Below are 21059 nucleotides of genomic sequence, written 5' to 3' on the forward strand. Positions count from 1 at the left end.
CCCTGCCACACTGCCGCTGGCCCAGCCGGAGCAACCCGGCCCCTCCAGCCACAGAAGTCATCAATTAATGATCCCTGGTGTCAGTGTGGAGCCAAGGGGCTGAAACACAGCAGCCAGGCCTGGCGATGCCTCCTCTGGCTCGGGAGATGGACTCTGTCCCTGGGACTCGCACTTCTGGGTGTGGATAACGGGCCTTGGTGCTGGGACTCCAGTCCCTGGGCGGGGGCAACTCCCATCAGATTGGCGCTGGGACCCTGAGCAGTAGGTGGCCAGTGCACTGGCGTTACCCACCCATCCATGGGGAGCTCTCCCCCTCCCGCCCCACACACAGAGGAAACCAAGGAAGGGTGGCTCCTGGCCCCAGCCTGCCCTGCGAAGGGGGCTGTGGCCCAGGCTGGAGCTTGGAAAGCCACCGGTGACCTTCCTGCTCTCTTGTTCCCTGTGCAGGGGCCCCTGCCTCACCTGATCCAGCGCATGCCTGCTCCCCAGCCCGCTCAGGGGTGCACAGAGCCAGGTGAGTGGCGCATGCGAGCCCCGCTCCCCATGACACAGTGGCCCTTAAGTTGTGTTGGGGCCATTGAGCCGAGGAGCTTCGGAAGCTGCTTCGGCCCCCCCATGTCCATTCTATGGGCTTCCCTCAAGGTGGGTTTGCCTGCCCGGCATGCCCGGCCCTCTGCCTGTGCTGAGAGCTAGCTCCCTTCTCACCTGGTGTCGGATCATAGATTATCAGGGTTGGAAGGGACCTCAGGAGGTCATCTAGTCCAACCCCCTGCTCAAAGCAGGACCAATCCCAACTATTTTTTTTGCACCCCCAGATGCCTAAATGGCCCCCTCAAGGATTGAACTCACAACCCTGGGTTTAGCAGGCCAATGCACAAACCACTGAGCTATCCCTCCTCCCCAGCCTTGGAACCGACTCCGGGAGGAACCCTGCAGTGTACCAGACCCCACGGGTTTCATCCTTCCTTTAGGTGGGGTACGTGGCCTCACCACCTCCTGAGCCTGGTCCTCTGGGGGTCACCCCGGGCACTCTGCTCAGCCAATCCCACTGCCACGGACTCTGGTTAGGGACTTGCCCCTCAGCCGGGATTGATGCCCCTCCCCAGGTATTCCCAGTGACAGAACAGGCGGGGTGAGTAGTCAGCTGGAACCCAGCACAGGAAGCCCTTAGGGAAGCCCCGAGAACTGCAGATTAAAGCATTGTCCATTCTGACCAGCCCAGAGCCCTGCCAAGCTGCAGTCACCTCCATTTGCAGGCTTTGTCTCTCTGACTTCTTCTTAGTCAGTTCCCAGGGGAGAGGGCCCCCAAGTGCCTTGCAGAGCCCCCACCTCCGAGCCCTTTGTTCTGGAGCAGGGGTCTCTGCTCTGCTTCCCTGCTGAGAGGCAGGAAAAGTCCCCTCCCTCTGGGCTGTAGGTTGCTGAATGTCAATGTCTTGGTGAGTGGGTTTTCCGTGGATTTTGTATTGATATGGGTCGGCCTTGGCCAGTCCTTTTTAAGGACCGGTCAGTCCGCTCAAAGCAATCCCCCCCACACCAATGTCTCTTAGCCTGCCTGGAGAGGAAACCTGTTCCCAGCTGTTCCCAGGCTAGGCACACATAGGGGTCATACAAAGTATTGCAAAAAGTTCCCACATCATCACACCTGGTCATTTCCACCTTGGCGCTTCCTCTAGCCACCCCTGCCCAGCAGCAGCCCTGGCTCTGCCCAGGGCCGCCCAGAGGATTCAGGGGGCCTGGGGCAAAGCAATTTCAGGGGCCCCTTCCATAAAAAAAAGTTGCAATACTATAGAATACTATATTCTCATGGGGGCCTGGGGCAAATTGCCCCACCTGCCCCCCCCGGGCGGCCCTGGCTGTGCCTCCCACTGGACTCCCTGTCCCCGGCTGGAGGATCCAGCCCTGGGACCGTCTGCCTCGGCCCTGCCTGCCAGCCCCATCATCACCCCCACCTGACCCTGCTGTGTTCTGCCCTTAGGCTGCCTGTTTGCTGCCCTGAGTCACCACGGCCCAGACACCCTGTCCAGACTGCGGAGGAGGCGGCAGGTAGGGGCACTGCTCAGCCAGCCAGCTGGGGGGGGGGGGGGCGAACTGAGTGCTCAGGGGTGGGCTGGGGAGCTGAGCACTTGGGGTGGGCCAGGGTGGGGGGAGCAGAGCGCTCAGGCTGGTGGGGGGAGGGGAGCTGAGCATCCAGCAGTGGGAGGAAGGGGAGCTGAGTCCTCAGAGGTGGGGTGAAGGGGAGCAGAGAGCTCAGGGGTGGGGTGAAGGGGAGCAGAGGGCTCAGGGGTGGGGTGAAGGGGAGCAGAGGGCTCAGGGGCTGGGGAAGGGGAGCTGAGCGCTCAGGGGTGGGGAAAGGGGGAGCAGAGGGCTCAGGGGAAGGGGGGAGGGGAGCTGAGCGCTCAGGTTTGGGGAAGGAACGCTGAGGGGCTGGAGGAGGGGAGCAGAGGGCTCAGGGTAACGGGGGAGGGGAGCAGAGGGCTCAGGGGCTGGGGGAGGGGAGCTGAGCGCTATGGGGTGGGGGGGAGGGGAGCTGAGGGCTCAGGGGAAGGGGGGAGGGGGAGCAGAGGGCTCAGGGGCCGGAGGGGGAGGGGGAGCAGAGGGCTCAGGGGCGGGGGGAGGGGAGCAGAGGGCTCAGGGGAAGGGGGGAGGGGGAGCAGAGGGCTCAGGGGCCGGGGGGGGGGAGGAGGGGGAGCAGAAGGCTCAGGGGCCAGGGGGGAGGGGGAGCAGAGGGCTCAGGGGCTGGGGGAGGGGAGCTGAGGGCTATGGGATGGAGGGACCGGTGCTGAGCTTTCCAGGGCCAGCCGCGCAGGGCCCGGACTGGCCAGGAACCAAAGGCTGTTCAGTCCCAGCGAGAGGCTGGCTGGGCCGGTGGCCTGGGACGCGTGTCCCCAGAGGGGCCCGTGGGCCCTGTCTGTGTCCAGCAGCCCAGCAGGTTCCCTTGGTCCCGCGCTCCCGCTCACGTCTCTCTCTGCGTCCCCAGGTGCGGCGAGCCCAGCACACCGTGCACAGCGAGACCAAGTACATCGAGCTGGTGGTGGTCAATGACCATCAGCTGGTGAGTGTGGGGCCCGGGACCCCACTCCCCTGCAGAGAGGGGACGGCCCGGCCCTGGGGCCAGCCGGGTTCTCAGCTGTGCTCAGGGCCAGAGGCAGGCTGAACACAACAGACTACCCAGGGCAGAGCACCTGCCTCTCCCAGCTGGGGGCGCTGTGGGCAGCGGGGCAGGAGCGCTGGCTGTGGGGAGAACTCCTGGCTGCTCCAGCCGCGGCCTCTCCCAGCAGGGGGCGCTGTGGGGAGCGGGGCAGGAGCGCTGGCTGTGCGGGGAGCTCCCAGATACTTCAGCCCCGGCCTCTTCCAGCAGGGGGCGCTGTGGGGAACGGGGCAGAGCGCTGGCTGTGGGGGGAGCTCCCAGATACTTCAGCCCCGGCCTCGCCCAGCGGCAGGGCGCTGTGGCGGGTGGGGTGAGAGCCACCCTCCATTGTTCTCCTGTGTGTGTTCTTTTCCAGTTCGAACAGATGCGCTGGTCTGTGGTCCTCACCAGCAACTTTGCCAAGTCCGTGGTGAACCTGGCGGACATGGTGAGTGCTGACCGTGCGGGGACGTCCGGCTCGCTGCCTCTCCCGCTGCCGGCTGACTTGCTTGGATGCGTGCGTGGGGGGGGATGGGGACGTAGGGCTCTTCCCCGCTGAGAGAGCAGGGGTGCCTGGGGAGGGCCATGCACAGCTCTCATGTCACAGGAGCCTGGGGAGGTTGCAAAGGCTGCTGGGATGGTAATGGCCTGGCCCCTTCCTCTGCCACTGCAGATATACAAGGAGCAGCTGAACACGCGCATCGTGCTGGTGGCCATGGAAACGTGGGCCTCCGAGGACAAGATCCACGTGGGGGAGGATTCGCTGCAGACGCTGAGCGACTTCATGAGATACCGGACGGAGGCGCTGCCGGAGCAGAGTGATGCTGTTCACCTCTTCTCGTGAGAGCCAGGACGGCCGTGCGGCCCTCCTCACTACCCCCACAGCCGGCACTCCTGCCCCGCTTTCCACAGTGCCCCCTACTGGGAGAAGCTGGGACTGGAGTAGCCGAGAGCTCCCCCACGGCTGGTGCTGCTGCCCTGCTCCCCACAGTGCCCCCTGCTGGGAGAGGCTCATGTTGAGAATACTCTTTGCGATTTTAACTCTGATTAACTAATCCTCACAGTCCCCCATGAGGTAGGGCAGGGTCATCATCCCCATTTTATAGATGGGGAAACTGAGGAAACGCAGTAGATCTCATCCATCTGGATTCCAGTAAAGCATTTGATATAGTTCCACATGGGAAATTATTGGTTAATTTGGAGAAGATGGAGGTTAATATGAGTATTGAAAGGTGAGTAAGGAACTGGTTAAAGGGGCGATTAGAGCAGGTCATACTGAAAGGTGAACTGTCAGGCTGGAGGGAGGTTACAAGTGGAGTTCCTCCAGGATTGTTCCTGGGACCAAACTTATTTAACATTTTCAGTGACCTTGGCACAAAAAGTGGAGTGTGCTAATTAAATTTGCAGATGACAGGAAGTTGGGAGGAGGACTGGAGCATCCTACAAGAAGATTTGAATGACTTTTGAAAACTGGAGTAATAGAAATGGGATAAAATTGAATAGTGCAAAGTCATGCATATAGGGACTAAACAACAAAAACTTCTGCTGTAAGTGAGGGACTTCTCAGTTGGAAGTGACGAAGGAGGAGAAAGACCTGGTATATTGGTTGATCACAGGAGGACTATGAGCCGCCAATGTGGTGCGGCTGTGAAAAAGGCTAATGTGATCCTAGGATGCATCAGGTGAGGTATTTCCAGTAGAGACCGGTAAGTTTTATTGCCTTTATACAAGGCAATGGTGAGACCACATCTGGAACACCGTGTGCAAGTCTGGTCTCCCATGTTTAAGAAAGATGAGTTCAAACCGGGACAGGTGCAGAGAAGGGCTGCTAGGATGATCCGAGGAATGGAAAACCTACCTTAGGAGAGGAGACTTAAGGAGCTTGGCTTGTTTAGCCTAACCAGACGAAGGCTGAGGGGAGATCTGATCACTCTCTAAAAATACATCAGAGGGATAAATACCAGGGAGGGAGAGGAGTTATTTAAGTTAAGCAATGTTGGCACAAGAACAAAGGGCTATAAACTGGCCATCAACAAGTTTAGGCTTGAAACTAGGTGAAGGTTTCTACCCATCAGAGGAGTGAAGTTCTGGAGCAGCCTCCCAAGGGGAGCAGTGGGAGCAAAAACCTAACTGGCTTCAAGAATGAGCTTGATAAGTTTATGGAGAGGATGAGATGATGAAACTGCCGACAATGACATACAACCTACGTGTACCTGTTATTAGGAAATCGCTCCAATGACTGGTGATGGGATGTTAGATGGGGAGGGATCTGAGTTACGACAGAGAATTCTGTTCCAGGGGTCTGGCTGGTGGGTCTCGCCCACATGCTCAGGGTCTAACTGATCACCATATCAGGCTGGGAAGGAATTTCCCCCCAGGTCAGATTGGCAGAGACACTGGGGGGGTTTCACCTTCCTCTGCAGCATGGGGCACGGGTCACTTGCTGGTTTGAAGTAGAGTAAATGGTGGGTTCTCTGTAACCTTGATATCTTTAAACCATGATTTGAGGACTTCAGTAACCCAGCTGGAGGTTAGGGGTCTGTTACTGGAGGGGGTGGGTGAAGTTCTGGGGCCCGTGATGTGCAGGAGGGCAGACTAGATGATCATGATGATCCCTTCTGGCCTTAAGTGTATGGGTCTATGAGACATGGAGGGGGAAGCCTGAAGCTGTTAGTCAGCAGCAGAGCCAGGAAGAGAACCCAGGAGTCCTGGCTCCCAGGCCTGTCTTTCGACAGGAGAGTCGTGTTGTCTTTCCATTCCCTCCTCCGTGGAAGGTTCCTTTCACAAGACCAGCCAGGGCTGAGCCCTTGGGTGCTAGTGACACTAAGAGCCATGCAGCTGGGCTGCCACCACTCACCTCGTCTCTCCTTGTTCCCTCGCAGCGGGAGGACGTTCCAGAGCAGCCGCAGCGGGACTGCCTACGTGGGAGGGATCTGCTCCCTCACCCGGGGTGGGGGTGTCAATGAGGTGGGTGGGAAGAGAGTCCTGCCTGTTCTGGGGCAGAGGAGTCCAGGGGCTTGGAGGGAACATGGCCCTCTCCATGCAGCTTTGACCCTCAGCCAAACACAGCCTCCCCCTTGGAGATAGGAGGTGTGGAGAGCAGTGGGAGGGTGTTGGGCTACAGAGCAGGATACTGAGGGGCTGTGGGACTGCACTGGGAGGCCATGGGATTGTGGGGCAGGATTGTAAAGGGTTGTGGGGCTGCAGGATCTGGGGGGTATGGGATTGTGGGACAGGATTCTAGGAGGTTGTGGGATCTGGGGGGCAGGGTTATGGGAGGTTGTGGGGCTGCAGGATCTGGGGTGGGGGGATGGGATTGTGGGGCAGGGTTCTGGTAGGTTGTGGGATCTGGGGGGGTATGGGATTGTGGGGCAGGGTTCTGGTAGGTTGTGGGATCTGGGGGGGGTATGGGATTGTGGGGCAGGGTTCTGGTAGGTTGTGGGATCTGGGGGGCAGGGTTCTGGGAGGTTGTGGGGCTACAGGATCCAGGGGGAGGGGTATGGGATTATGGCACAGGTTTCTGGTAGGTTGTGGGATCTGGGGGGGGGTATGGGATTGTGGGGCAGGGTTCTGGTAGGTTGTGGGGCTGCAGGATCCAGGGGGGTGGGGTATGGGATTGTGGGGCAGAATTCTGGGAGGTTGTGGGGTGGCAGGATCCGGGGAAGGGGGGTATGGGATTGTGGGGAAGGATTCTGGTAGGTTGTGAGGTTGCAGGATCCAGGGGTTGGGGTATGGGATTGTGGGGCAGGGTTCTGGTAGGTTGTGAGGTTGCAGGATCCAGGGGTTGGGGTATGGGATTGTGGGGCAGGGTTCTGGAAAGTTGTGGGATCTGGGGGAGCATGGGATTGTGGGGCAGGGTTCTGGGAGGTTGTGGGGCGGCAGGATCTGGGGTGGGGTGGGATATGGGATTGTGGGGCCAGGTTCTGGGAGGTTGTGGGGGGGCAGGATCCGGGAGAGGGGAGGATGGGATTGTGGGGCAGGGTTCTGGGAAGTTGTGGGGCGGCAGGATCCGGGGGGGGGGTGTATGGGATTGTGGGGCAGGGTTCTGGGAGGTTGTGGGGTGGCAGGATCCAGGGGGTGGGGCATGGGATTGTGGGGCCGGTTTCTGGGGGGTTGTGGGGCTGCAGGATCTGGCAGGGGGGCTGGAACCTGATGGATACGGGGCTGTGAAGGGGCTGGTGGGAACTCAGGGAGCCCAGGGGGATGAGCGCACAGATGGGGGCTGCTGGTGTCTCTCCCCTCCCAGCAGCTCTGATGGCTTTGCCGTTCTCTCGCCGCCCCAGCAGTACGGGAACGTCGGCGCCATGGCGGTGACTCTGGCTCAGACCCTCGGGCAGAACGTCGGCATGATGTGGAACAAGCAGCGGCGCGCCGCAGGTACGGCGCCGAGCATGCAGAGGGCTGAATGTTTCGCACTGACACTGGCACGGGGTGCCAAGAACAGCCGGCACTGCCGTGCAGTCGGCGGGTGTGCAAGGGCACAGGCTGCCGCTGGCCTGCCAGGGGCTGGGCCTGTGCGAAGCAGGGCACAGCTAGGCCAGTCCGTGGATGGGCACAGGTTGGCTGCGGGTGTGTGGTGGGCCGGGGAGGGGCGGGGGTTAGAAGTGACTGACTAGGGGGAAAGCAGGCTGTGCTGGGGCGGGTGGCTGGGGTGATGGGGCTAAGCAGGGGTTTGGAGGGTCAGGCGCAGGGGCAGTGAGACGTGCCCACTACTCTTTCCAAGGTGCAAGGTGCCTCCGGAACAGGCTGCAGAGCTGGGGGTGGGATGGCCCCATTGCCGGCATGTACAGTCTGGGGGGCTCTGAATGATGCTCAGCCCTGAGGGCGGGGGTGAGATTGCGCTCGGGATGGGTCAGCGTCCCAGGCCGAGCAGCAGACTCGCAAATCCTGGCTTTGAGGATTTAGGAAGCCAGTTTGGGGCTGCATCCTGAAATGACAGAAGGGGGTGACGTGTCCCCATTGCTGAGGTACGGCCTGGGGAGCGCCGGGGGGGAAGCTCTTTCCAGATGCTTCTGGCGGAGTCACCGGGCGGGCTCAGTGTCTGCGCCTTTGGCCCCATGACGGCACGGCAAGGGCTGGGGCTCCCTAAAGCGCTGTCCCGTCTCTCCGCAGGGGACTGCCGGTGTCCAGATTCCTGGCTGGGCTGCATCATGGAAGACACGGGGTGAGTTCCCTTCTGGTCAGTGGGCAAGGGGGGGGCTTGGCGTCCCGGGAACCTGAGCCAAGGAGGGAGTGGGTGAGAGCAGGGACCAGCTGTCCATTGGCATGCACAGCAGCTCTGATTGGCCCCTGGAGCCGATGGGGGTGGGACAAGATGGCAGTGGGCTCACAGATGTGCTGGTAAAACATATGGGTGGCACCAGCCATTTCTGAGCCCTGGGCAGGGCATTTGCTGATCACCAGCTGCTGCCATGAAGGGCCCCCCAACATGTGGTACATGAAGGGCACCTCCGCTGGCATGGGGCACACAAAGGACAGTGCCCCAGAGTACACTGCACATGGCACCCCCTGCCGTCCAGGAGTAGGTCACTCTTGGAGCACAGAAAGACGCTCGGCTTGGCTGGTGAGGCCGGGGCCGCCCGCTTTGCCAGCTGATCTCGCTGGTGTTGCTGTGCAGAGCGGCTCCTAGGCTGGCCTGCCAGCGAGGTGAACAGGAGCCACACATGTTCTGTGCTCAGAGAGCCTCCTCCCAGCCTACAGTCAGCCCTGGGCTGGTGTGGGACCCTCGCTATGCGCTGCTGAGGGACCGAGCTAAGCCCACAGCAGCCAGGATGTGGCAGTCCGGCCTGACCCCATGGGGCATCCCCCGCCTTGCTCTCACAGCTGATGCTGCAGGAGCCTCAGCAGAGAGACTGGCCTGCAGCCCCCAGCACTCCAGGGCTGGGAATGACTCTAGGCATCTAGTACGTGTCTCATGCTGAGCTGGGCAGGACGCGGTGTGTAGGAAATAGACTGTGGGGAGGGCACATAGAATCATAGAATCCTAGAATCTCAGGGTTGGAAGGGACCTCAGGAGGTATCTAGTCCAACCCCCTGCTCAAAGCAGGACCAATTCCCAACTAAATCATCCCAGCCAGGGCTTTGTTAAGCCAGGCCTTAAAAACCTCTAAGGATGGAGATTCCACCACCTCCATAGGTAACCCATTCCAGTGCTTCACCACCCTCCTAGTGAAATAGTGTTTCCTAATATCCAACCTAGACCTCCCCCACTGCAACTTGAGACCATTACTCCTTGTTCTGTCATCTGCCACCACTGAGAACAGTCTAGATCCATCCTCTTTGGAACCCCCTTCAGGTAGTTGAAAGCAGCTATCAAATCCCCCCCTCATTCTTCTCTTCCGCAGACTAAATAACCCCAGTTCCCTCAGCCTCTCCTCATAAGTCATGTGCTCCAGCCCCCTAATCATTTTTGTTGCCCTCTGCTGGACTCTTTCCAATTTTTCCACATCCTTCTTGTAGTGTGGAGCCCAAAACTGGACACAGTACTCCAGATGAGGCCTCACCAATGCCAAATAGAGGGGAATGATCATGTCCCTCGATCTGCTGGCAATGCTCCTACTTATACAGCCCAAAATGCCGTTAGCCTTCTTGGCAACAAGGGCACACTGTTGACTCATATCCAGCTTCTCGTCCACTGTGACCCCTAGGTCCTTTTCTGCAGAACTGTGTCCTAGCCACTCGGTCCCTAGCCTGTAACAGTGCATGGGATTCTTCCGTCCTAAGTGCAGGACTCTGCACTTGTCCTTGTTGAACCTCATCAGGTTTCTTTTGGCCCAATCCTCTAATTTGTCTAGGTCCCTCTGTATCCGATCCCGACCCTCCAGCGTATCTACCACTCCTCCTAGTTTAGTGTCATAGCCCTGGCTGGGGGGGGGGGGGGGGGGGAAAGCGTAGCACAGTGCACTGACCATGGCAGCGGTAACTGCTGGCTCCTCCCCGCAGGTATTACCTCCCGCGCAAGTTCTCCCGTTGCAGCATCGAGGAGTACAGTCAGTTCCTGCAGGAGGGTGGGGGCAGCTGCCTCTTTAACAAACCCTTAAAGGTAACGCCCCCCCAGCCAGGCCTGTGGGCTGGACTCCTGCCTGCCCTGGCAGCGCTGCTCTGCCATGGCCCGGGCGGCACAGTCCCGAGAGCTGTTCCCCTTCGCTGGGCGGGGGGGACGTGGGCTCCCTCCCAGCTCCTGGGCCACAAGTGTCCACAGCCGAACACAAGCCCCTGGCCAGCTGGCTGAGCAGACAGGCCCAGGTCTGAAAAGGCCCCAGGAGCGGGGTCGCCTTAGGGCAGGGTGGGTGCCTGGGCGGGTGCTACCGAGGCTCCAGAAGCGCTGGCTTGCAGGGTAGGGGCACCCGATTGCTCCTGAGCTGGAAGCCTGCCAAGCCCCCAGCAGACGGGGAGCTGGAGGGGAGAGTTCCCCCTTCCTGTCATGTGGGGCCAGGGTAGTATCCAGAGCCTGCCGCCTTTGCCTCAGGCAGCAAAGGAGCCAGATGCTTGTCTCCCAGACTGCATTTCCCATGGCCGCAGACCCTTCCCGTTCTAAGGGGCCCTGAGCTCCCAGGGGACTAGCCCAGCCCAGCTTCCCGGCACAGGAGAGGCGGGTCCAGGAAGGCCTTGGAAACACGTCCTGCACCCCAGCTGCCTGGCTCCCTCCTGCCCGGTCACATGGGGAGCCCTGGGCAGGGCCCAGGGAGGGAGTGAAAGCTGCAGGAACCATCTCCCCCTCTCTCTTCTCCCCTGCAGCTGCTGGACCCCCCTGAGTGCGGCAATGGCTTTGTGCAGGCCGGAGAGGAATGTGACTGCGGCTCGCTTGCGGTGAGGGGCTGCGCAGGAGGGGCGGTGCCTGTTTTCAGTTCCCCCAGTCTGCCCATGAGCCACTGGGGTGGAGGGCATCGGGCGAGGAGCACAGTTGTGGGATGGGGACATTGGGGGCTGGGCACTTGCCCCCCACCCTGATCAGGGACCAGGTGTTGTAACGTGGGGCTGAGGGAGAGGTGGGGAGAGGCCTGGGCTGCTGGGGCTGAGGCTGTTACCATGTCTTGGGGCCTGCCCCTACCCCCTGCAGGAGCGAAGACACACGTCACAGGCAAAGGAGGATTCCCGGAGTCTGGCCCTGCTGCTCCCGTTGGGCTCAGGCACTGGGGAGGCAGGGACGGGGCAGGTCAGAGTGTGAGTGCTGGGCCTTGGGGAGGGCACGGGGAGGGGGGGATTCGGGAGCAGGCATTGCTGGCTGCTTGGAGGATTGCAGCCTTAACCCCACAGCCCCCAAGCATGAGGATGCGGTGTCTCACACTGACCACCCCTGGGGCATTCGCTCCTAGGCACAGGCATCACGGGCATCTGCTTATGTCTCTCCTTGGCAGGAGTGTGCAAAGGGCGGCGGCAACTGCTGCAAGAAATGCACCCTGACCCACAATGCCATGTGCAGCGACGGGCTCTGCTGCAAAGGCTGCCAGGTGAGACTGGCGAGAGGCCCTGCACGGGGCCTACCAGCGGCTAATGCAGACTGCGGGCACTAGAGGGCGACGCAGTCACAAGCGCCTGGGCAGGGCCCTTCCAGCAGAGGGCAGCACCCTCCAGGGGCAGGACAGGTTATTAATGAACCATTCATGTGCCAGAGGTACCAACCCAAAGCCAGTCCCTGCCCTGGCCTTCCCACGCAGAGCACAGAGCCTGGGATCCTGGCTCCGCTGCAGGGCGGGGAGGGACAGAGCCAGCCCACGGGCCCCTCCCTGCACAGGGAGTGAGTCGCCAAAGGACCCCCCGGAGGCAGAACACCAGGAGCCCGGACCCAGGTCACAGCGCTGGGCTGCGATATGGATCGCCCCAAGGGGCTGAGCACATGCCCTGGCCGGGACGTGAGGGTGCTGCAGCCAGCCTGGAGGGGGGAGTTCTGCCTCGGGGACTCGGCTGTGCAGATGCTGGCCCCCGTCGGTCATGGCCTTCGCTCCCGTCTCTTTCAGTACGAGCCGCGGGGCACACCGTGTCGGGAAGCCGTCAATGAGTGCGACATCCCGGAGAGCTGCACTGGGGACTCCAGCCAGGTGAGGGGGGCTGGGGGCAGGGGCGGGAGCTCAGTCAGGACACCCGCCTGGCAGCTCTGCGGTGGCGTTGGAGCAAACTGTCTCCAGCGCGTAGGCTGTGCTGCGCCCGGCCCTGCCCCGGGCGGCGCTGCTCCCAGCTGGCCAATGCCAGAGCCCCAGTCCTGGCCCTGGAGCAGCCAAGGGGGTGCCTGCTGGGCAGGTGCTGGCTTAGGACTGAGGGGGACTGGTGGGGTGTGCTGTGGTGTGGGGGGCAGAGCTGGGATGGCGGCAGGGCACTGGCAGAGCTGTGTGCGAGCAGGGTCCATGGAGACCCCCTTTCTTTCTCTGCAGTGCCCACCCAACCTGCACAAGCTGGACGGCTACTTCTGCGACCACGAGCAGGTAACAGCCCTGCAGAGCGTAGGCGTGTCTGCTCACCCCCGCCCCCACATGGGCTGACTGGCTCACCTGTGCCCACTCCCCTGGACATGCTGATTGGCACAGCCCTGTACCAACTCCTCCGACAGGCTGGTTGGCATGGCCCCACACCCCAATGCTCACTTCCCAGACAGGCTGGTTGGCACGGCCTCACACCCTTGTGTCTACTCCCTGGACAGGCTGGTTGGCACAGCCCCACACCCCCATGCCCACTCCCCGGAGAGGCTGGTTGGCACGGCCCCACACCCCCATGCCCACTCCCCAGACAGGCTGGTTGGCATGGCCCCATGCCCACTCCCCCGGACTGGCAGACATGCCTGCTCCCGCAGACAGACTGCCTGACATTGCTGCTTGTGCACGCACACGGGCACACCTGCTCCATTAAACATGCTCCCTGTGACTCCGATACTCAGCCCAGCCTGACGCACGCCCTGAGGCAGCCAGCCGGCCGGCCAGGGACACTGCTGCTCCAGTGAACTCTTTCATGCCTGCCTCAGGCTGTCTGGCTGCAGTCCCCATGCCAAGGCCTGGGAGCATGTCAACACGTGTGTGCCCATCTGCAAGTGTCGCTGTGTGAAATCGGCTCTCTCTGCTCCACAGGGCCGGTGCTATGGGGGCAGGTGCAAAACCAGGGACAGACAGTGCAATGCACTCTGGGGGCGTGGTAAGTGCCTGGCTGAGCTCTCCAGCTGGCCTGGGGGTGCAGAGCTACAGGGAGCTGAGGGAGCGCGTGCACAGGGCAGGGGTGCAGAGCCGGCTGAACGCCAGCGACCGAGGGCTCAGCGGCCCCATTGGCGAGGCCACAAAGCGATACGTGCAGCGCTGCGCAGTGCGAGGTGGCAGCTCCGGGGTCTGAGGCCTTGTGAGCCCATCTCTGCCATGGGCGCTCCGGGGGCACTGCCCCCGGCAACGTCACTGCCACCTCTCTCCCACAGCAGCCCTCTAATCCTCTGCCGACAGCCGCAGACAGACTACAGGCTCTCCCTGGGTGCCTGTGTCCCTCCTTGCCTGCTGGCCTCGCTACCCAGATTTCAGTAGAGTCACGTCCAGGTCACCGCACGGTCAGTGAGAGCAGAATCGGGCCCTTTGCTTACTCTCAAGCAAAACCACATCAAACCCCGATTCGCTTCCAGCGATTTCACCCTGCAGATCCCCCTGCGGCCGGCTTCTCCTCAGCTTGGAAGCCCTCAATTAAAGGGAACCTGCCAAAGGAAACATCATGGCCCCCATCCTCCTCACACTTTCAGCGCATCAGTGCCGAGGAGGCGTGATGCACCTGGCTTCAAACAGGACCCCTGGCACCAGCGTAACGGGTGGCACGGGGTGAGGGCAATGGAGAACCTGGCCCAGATATTTGCAATAAACACTATGGATGTTAAGGGTCAAGGCCCATTGAAATGAGTGAGGCCGGACATCCCTATGGGTTAGTTCTCTTCTTGCCTACGCCCCCATGGACCCCAACAGGACTGGCTGCCCTCCCGTTCCCACCAGTCGGTCCATTGCCTCCCATGCAGTGACACACACCAGTGGAAGAGCCGGGGACAGGCCTGTGGCTGGTCAGACGCTGCCTGGCTGAGCAGTGGTCCCGGCTCGGGCTCTCTGGTGCTCTGCGTATCACCCGTCGTACTCACGGCTAGTCCCTCTCCCAGTGCCTCACAGCCTGCCCTGCTCTGCAGAAACCCGGGTGCCACTGGAGTGTGTGGGAAGGAAACGGCCCTGCTGGCCGCACCTGTAACACTGGGGCTGAGCCCCCCACATGGCCCTTGAGGGCTGTCCGCTTGTTCATTCTCAGCCACGGGGCTCTGTGAATGCAGCCATTGTGGGACCAGCTGTGATGCTGCACATCTGTGGGCAGTAACCGGGCTACAGCCCAGGGCTGAAGGAAGGCACCTCGGGCAGTTCTGGGGTCTGGGACTCCTGGGTTCTGTTCGTGGCTCCGGCACTGACTCAGCTAACGCTCCCTGCCCCACCGCTAAGGGACGTGTGTGTAAAGCAGGAGCGTGACGGCCGGGTCCCCCCACGTGATCCCACACGGACACACCTGGCCCACGTGCTCCCGGCTGGGCTCTGCCAGGCAGGCGCTTGGCATTGGCGGGCTGAGCCCGGCCTGTGTGTCAGAGCACATGCCTCTGCTTCCACACCGCCCTGCCTGGGGCACAGGGGGAGGGCAGGACCATGTCTGCAGGTAACCCCCCCCTTGGTCCCCTCCCACCACAGCGGCTGCCGACAGGTTCTGCTACGAGAAGCTGAACGTGGAAGGGACCGAGAGAGGGAACTGTGGGCGCGAGGGCCCAGCCTGGGTGCAGTGCAGCAAGCCGTAAGTGCTGGGGCCCAGTCTGCCGGGAGGGGTGTGGGCATCGCAGCATCCTCTGTCCATGCCAGCTGCTGCCCGCAGCCCCAGTGCACACGGCCCCAGCGCTGGCCTTCCTCCACCTCCTCCCACCCCCCTCCACGCTCTGCCACCATCTGCTCAGCACCTGCTCTGGGCCAGGGGGGAGGGTCTTACCACCCCCCCCAGGGAATGCCACCCCCTCTCCTGCCACCAGGCCCAGCCCCTGTACGCCAGGCCTGGGAGGGCAGCGGGGCGTGGCCACGCAGTGATTGGCAGCTGTCAAACCAGTTGTATTGCTGGTGCTCCTTGTCCTGACCCGCTCTCCCTCCCACAACTGGGCTGAGCTGGGCCGGGTGGGCTGGGGCTGGGGCTGGGTTGGGGCGGGAGTGGGTACCCTGGGCCCACCCCTCTGCACTTTGTGTCTGCCTTGCAGAGACGTCCTGTGCGGCTACCTGCTGTGCACCAACATCACGGGCGTGCCGCGGCTGGGCGAGCTCAGCGGGGAGATTACCACGATGACCTTCTACCACCAGAACAGATACGTCGACTGCAGGTGGGCGGGGCTGCCCCGGGCCAGGGCCAGCCGCCCGACTTGGCTCAGGGCACTCAGTGCCTTGGCCCCCCTGGGCCAGGCCAGCTCCCCAGCCCCGGGGGCCTAGTGAGACGAGGGATTGGGGAGCGTCTCATCGCTGCTCCAGGGCAGGGCTGGGGGGTGTCCCAACAGGAAGCCCCTGACGCAGGACTGGCCACGGTGAGATCGGCTCCGTTGCCCTCTCCTGGCTCAGCGCATCCCATATGACCCTGATTCTAAGTGACCCCCTCAGTGCATGCTGGGAGCACCTACCCCAGGGCACTGGGATGTGGGGAAGGGGAGCAGCGGAGCTGGGCTTTGGGAGAATCCCGTTGTAGCCTGTCAGTTCAGCTGCCCCGGAGCCTAGCGTTCCCCGGCAGTTCTCTTCTGTGGTACTCTGACCCAAATCCTGGGCCCCCCGTGCTGCTCAGCCCCCTGGCTCTGGGCACTGCCAGCTCCCGGTCCCAGGGGCAGACCCCGGAGCAGGGCCTCAGCTGTGCAGAGCCCCAGTCCCTTCGATACGTCCCCGAGAGCCCTGGCTCTGGGAGCCCTGGGGTTTCAATCACGCCCTTCAGAACGAGTGTGCGGAGAGTGAGGAGACAGACAGGTATGTGCACGCTACAGCCGCCCCGCTCGGTGCCAGGGTGCAGAGACTTCCTACAGCACTGGCGGGGGTGGGGGTGGAGGAGGGGTGTCTTCCATCGCTGTCGTTAATCCACCTCCCCCGAAACAGAAACATCCCGCTGGCGACCTCTGCTCATCGGAAACATCTAACAGGCTCCTACCCACAGACGCTTCCCCCTCACAGCTCGCTGGGAACCGGGCACTGGCCTGAGCTCAGCGCCCTGGCCTGGGCCCACCGGCGAAGCGGGGTTTGGCCAGCGTCTGTGGGCAGGCGGCTCTTCTCACATGGCAGTGGGGCCGTTTCTGCTGCGGTGCGGAGAGCTGTTCAGAGGCAGCGCCCTGGTGGCATCAGGCAGTGCTGCTGGCCCTGCCGAGCTCTGCAAGAACTCCACCGCAGAGGCTCCGATCCTCCCAGGAGGCTGTGGTGCAGGATGGGGTTCACGATTGACACAGATATGTCCCCAGCCTGCTCCCCCATTGGGCCACAGGCAAGGAGCTGGGGCCTTGGGGCATGTTAGCCACACCCTGGGGCCTGGACAGTGTGACCTGCCCCCTCCCTCAGCTGCTCTTCCCCTCCCCAGAGGTGGGCACGTCCAGCTGGTGGACGGCTCGGACCTGAGCTACGTGGAGGATGGCACGCCCTGCGGCCCCAGCATGCTGTGTCTTGACCACAAATGCCTTCCCGCAGCAGCCTTCAATTTCAGCGCCTGCCCTAGCAGCTGGGACGGGATGATCTGCTTTGACCATGGGGTGAGTCCTTGCTGGGGGCTGGGACGTGCCAGGCCTCCCTCTGCCCACAGGGAGAAGCTCTGCGGGGCAGGCAGCCTCACAACGTGGGAGCACAGAGGTGGCACCTTGCCCAGGGGCACCCAGCGTCTCCCACCTTCACTGCCCCCAGTACCTGATTTCCACCCCGCAGGGAGCAGCTGGTCTCCTTCCTGTGCTGAGCCCTGGCCTCTGGCCTCCCCCTCTCCTGCGCTCCGAGGTGCATGCACGTCGCTGCCTGAGGGGGGCACTGCCTGGGCCTGCTCCTGGCGCCGCCCCATGGCAGTGGATTAGACTGATTGGATGGCTAGCATGGGGCAGGGTGGGAACCCTGGTGGGAGGAGCCTGGGCTGTGGAAGAGACCGCAGCCCCACTGGTCAGGGCTCTCAGGCTGTGGGGTGTTCCCTGGGGAGCCCCAGCATTGAGGAGCAGAGCTGCCGAAGGCCAGAGCGCCCCCATCGCAGCCCCAGGGAGGCCCCATGGCCCGGGCCAGCACAGGGCCTGGCCGATGATGGACTCGACTCCCTGCAGCGCTCACCCGCCTCCCGTTCCTTTGCCTCAGGTCTGCAGCAACGAGGGCAAGTGCATCTGCCAGGCAGACTGGACGGGGAAGGACTGCAGCGTCTACGACCCCATCCCGGAGCCCAGGCCCACCGGCGAAACCGAGAGATACAAGGGTCCGTGTCCCCCAGCTGCCAGCCCCCGCCTCCCTGCGTGGGCCAGGCAGTGTGAACCCAGACGTGGAGCCCTGCCCAGAACCGTGGTCCCCCTCCCTTAGAGCCGTGACACATCCCCGCCCCCCTCCCTGCCCAGCCTGATCCCACTCCAGTCCCGCAACCCAGCACTGCCCCAGGAACACCCCCCCCCCGGGATCCCGTGCCCAGGAACACCCCCCGCCCCCCCCCGGGATCCCCTGCCCAGGAACTCCCCCCCCCCCGGATCCCCTGCCCAGGAACACCCCCCCCCCGGGATCCCCTGCCCGGGAACACGCCCCCCCCCGGATCCCCTGCCCAGGAATACCCCCCCAGGTATCCCCTGCCCAGGAACACTGCCCCGCCCCCATGATCCCCTGCCCAGGAAACCCCCCGCCTGGCATCCCCTGCCCAGGAACACCCCTCCCCCCAGGATCCCCTGCCCAGGAACTCCCCCACACCCTGGCAACCCACCCTGCCCATGCTCCCTTGTCCCCACACACACCTGAGCCCCCGAACCCATGCCAGGAGCCGTCCCCCTCCCCTGCAAGCCATGGCACCATGTGCCGCAGGACAGCTGGGCCGGTGGGTCGAGGCTGGGGCTGCTCTGTCTCCGGAGCTCCCTGGCCCCAGCCCACCCAGCTCTCCCCGTAGATCCAAATTCCTGTCGCTCACTCTGCTCCACCCACCCAGTCTGTCGGGCGGGCTTGGGGGTCCCAGCTAGAGGGGCGCTTCCACAGGAGAGCCTGGGGCTGTGGCTTGCCCCCGAGTCTAGAGCCACGAGCTATTGCTGGGGTCCCGGAGGAGCGGGAAGGCCCCGCTGCAGAGCCCGCAGGGCCATGGCGTGGGCTTACAAAGGGTGTGGGCCAGGCAGCCAGGAGAGCGCCCCCTGCTGACTGAAGCCACCTGGTGGAATCCTTCTGCCCTGCTGGCTGCAGGGAGCCAGGGTGGCGTGGACAGGCCGAGGAACAGCAGAGCTGGGCTCTGGTCAGGGCGTCCCCGTGAGTGGCCGGGCGTCAGGGCTTTGGATGGGATTGGAGGGTCCGTTTGCTGAGCCCTCAGGGTGGGGGTGGGACCCTGTGGTGCCCGTTCCCCATGGTCCCTCCAAGGTGGCCCCTGGCATTGCAGAGAAGCTGATCTCGTGCCAGGCTCGCCATGGCACCCCTCGCTCCTGGCTCAGCGTCCACAGGGGGCAAAGCTACCACAGAGTCCGGGCCATGCCCTGCCTGCCCCATGCCCCTCCCCAAGCCAGTGCCCACGCCCCACACCTGACCTGAGCTCTCCTCCCCTCTCTCTGTCGCAGGTCCCAGCGGCACCAACATCATCATCGGCTCCATTGCGGGCGCCGTGCTGGTGGCGGCCATTGTCCTGGGGGGAACTGGCTGGGGATTTAAGTAAGCGAACGCCGCGTGCCTCTTCCTGATTGCATCCTTCTCCCGGGCCGGGGCTGGGCACCGGGCCACAGCCCCTGCCCTGCTCAGAGGCTGTGGGAGGGAGGCATTTCCCAGGCCAGGGCAGCCCTTGCACTCCATGGGCTTGGCTGGTCTGACCCAGCCGTGGGCAGGAAGCTGTGGGGCAGTACGGCTCCTGTGCTCTGGCGGGAGGGGACTGGGCATGAGGGGGGCGCCCCACACTGCTAATCCCCAGCCCTGTCCCCTGGGAGTTGCCCCCTAGCTGGGCTCAGGAAGGGGAGTGAGGTACCGCAGGGCTTCCCACAGCCTGAGTGCAAGCTCTGGGGGCACTCTGCTCTCACGCCGCAATGCACGTCACGCCGGGGGTTTGCCCGGGGCCCTGCCAGCCAGGAGGCAGCGGGCGAGGGCTCTGGGCAAGGGGCAGCAGACTGGGGGGGCAGAAGGAGCAGCATGGAGCTGGGAGGGGGGCAGAGGGACACTGGGTCCCCTGGGGCAGGAGGGAGACAGGCAGAACTAACCCAGGGAGGAGCTTGCCCCCTGCACACACACACAATGTCCTCGGTGTGGGGCAGGGGGCGCTGGGGTGGGGGTGCCCCCTCGGCCGTGCCCTCGCGGACCAAGGAGGGTGGCATCCAGCCTGCAGGCAGTGGCAGTTGCATGTGTAGGGGGAGCCCCACGGCGTGGTGCCCGCGTGGCCGGAGTGGTGTGCTCCGCCTTGCCCCGCGTGGAGGGGTGGTGAGACCCCTGGGCCCTGAACCCACACACCAGCCCCAGGCCTGGCAGCAGCGAGAGGCACAGGGCCCGGAGGCCCCCGCCCTGGGGCTGTGACAGGGAGCTGCTCCCTGGGCTAGCCCTGCCTGATGGCGCTGCAGGGACCAGATCTTGGCATGGGGTGGCTCTCGTGCTGGGCAGCCTTGGGCCCAGCCCCTGGGGCCCTGCAGGCTGGGCTGCTGTCCCCCCTGCCTCCCTCCCGGCTGTTGCTATTTGGCTGCCGCACTCCTGGTGTGTGGTCTGCTGAGCGCGGTGACGGTCCCAGCCCTGCTGCTGCAGTATTCGGACCCTGTCCTGTGTTGGGGGCTCTGTGCATGGGGGCGCCGCAGGGTGGGAGCAGCCAGTGTCCAGGCTCAGCGCTCAGGGCGGCACCAGCGCTGGGCTGAGCGAGAGCACGGCTTTCCGGAGGGGGGGGGGGCGCGCTCAGTGGAAAGGCTCCTGGGGCTGGAGAATGCGCCATGGCCCACGAGCTGAGCCCTGCAATGCCCCCTCCCTGGGAAAACCTGCCCCGCATTTCCCTCTCCACGCCAGGCCCCTGCACTGGCCCAGCGCGGCCCTGCTCCCCGTCCCGCACTGGTGCTGCCCAGAGATGCACCCAAAACACTTGGCAGAAAGGGGGGGCACCCACTGGCAGGGGGCAGCCCCTCCGCCCTGGTGGGGCTGAGATTTTCCCTAGCACCAGGGCCAGACTTTTCAGCCCCCAGCACCCCCCAAAGTGAGCCCTGCCTGGCTAGCCCAAGCCCTGCGCACCATGCCAGACCTGCAAGGCTCTGGGGCTGGCTCCTGCCACGGGCCCTGGCACTCAGCCACATGCCACCCAGAGCGGGGCCCTGGCGGGGTCGGGGCAGAGCCGGGCAGGATCAGACACACCCAGCAGGGCTGCCCCCGGAGGCCTCGCTAACCGTCCCCCTCTCTATGTCCTCTCTCCTCGCCTCGCCAGGAACATCCGGAGAGGAAGGTATGACCCGGCTCAGCCGGGGCTGGGCTAGCCCCCATCACTCATCTGTCACCCATCACCATCCCATCCCCTCCCCTCGCTCGCCCCCGGCTGCTGGGACGCTACCGTCGCCTCCTGCTGGTTGCTGCGCCTGCCTGCCTGGAGCCTGCTGCACGGGCCATGACCATCGCTGCTCCTCCTCCATGGGGCTGTCCCCCCCTCCCTGGGCGGAGGCCTGGGGGCTCTCTCGGGCCGGCGGGAGGGTGATGGCAGGAGAGGTTGGGCCATCCAGCCCGGCCCCTTGCTGCCAGCAGCACCTGACCCCTGTGCAGGGAGGGATCCTGCTGGGGGCACTCTGCCCAGGGGCCAGGCC

At 63.6% G+C, this 21059-nt stretch overlaps 1 protein-coding gene across 1 annotated transcript in view; it reads left to right on the plus strand.

Annotated features, from left to right (window-relative positions):
- ADAM11 (ADAM metallopeptidase domain 11) overlaps positions 1-20738 on the plus strand; it is a 50790-nt gene extending 30052 nt beyond the window's left edge. The window contains exons 7-26 of the mRNA XM_065422503.1: positions 448-514; positions 1976-2043; positions 2978-3052; positions 3504-3575; positions 3801-3967; positions 6010-6094; positions 7411-7504; positions 8240-8291; positions 10070-10169; positions 10865-10936; positions 11485-11577; positions 12085-12165; positions 12496-12546; positions 13183-13246; positions 14800-14899; positions 15348-15467; positions 16691-16859; positions 17437-17551; positions 18870-18960; positions 20690-20738. Coding sequence (XP_065278575.1) covers positions 448-514; positions 1976-2043; positions 2978-3052; positions 3504-3575; positions 3801-3967; positions 6010-6094; positions 7411-7504; positions 8240-8291; positions 10070-10169; positions 10865-10936; positions 11485-11577; positions 12085-12165; positions 12496-12546; positions 13183-13246; positions 14800-14899; positions 15348-15467; positions 16691-16859; positions 17437-17551; positions 18870-18960; positions 20690-20738 — 1785 coding nt within the window. The remainder of the gene's footprint in view (positions 1-447; positions 515-1975; positions 2044-2977; positions 3053-3503; positions 3576-3800; positions 3968-6009; positions 6095-7410; positions 7505-8239; positions 8292-10069; positions 10170-10864; positions 10937-11484; positions 11578-12084; positions 12166-12495; positions 12547-13182; positions 13247-14799; positions 14900-15347; positions 15468-16690; positions 16860-17436; positions 17552-18869; positions 18961-20689) is intronic.
- The last annotated feature ends 321 nt before the right edge of the window (positions 20739-21059 follow it).

This window comes from Emys orbicularis, chromosome 25 (genome assembly GCF_028017835.1).
Source record: "Emys orbicularis isolate rEmyOrb1 chromosome 25, rEmyOrb1.hap1, whole genome shotgun sequence".
NCBI lineage: Eukaryota > Metazoa > Chordata > Testudines > Emydidae > Emys > Emys orbicularis.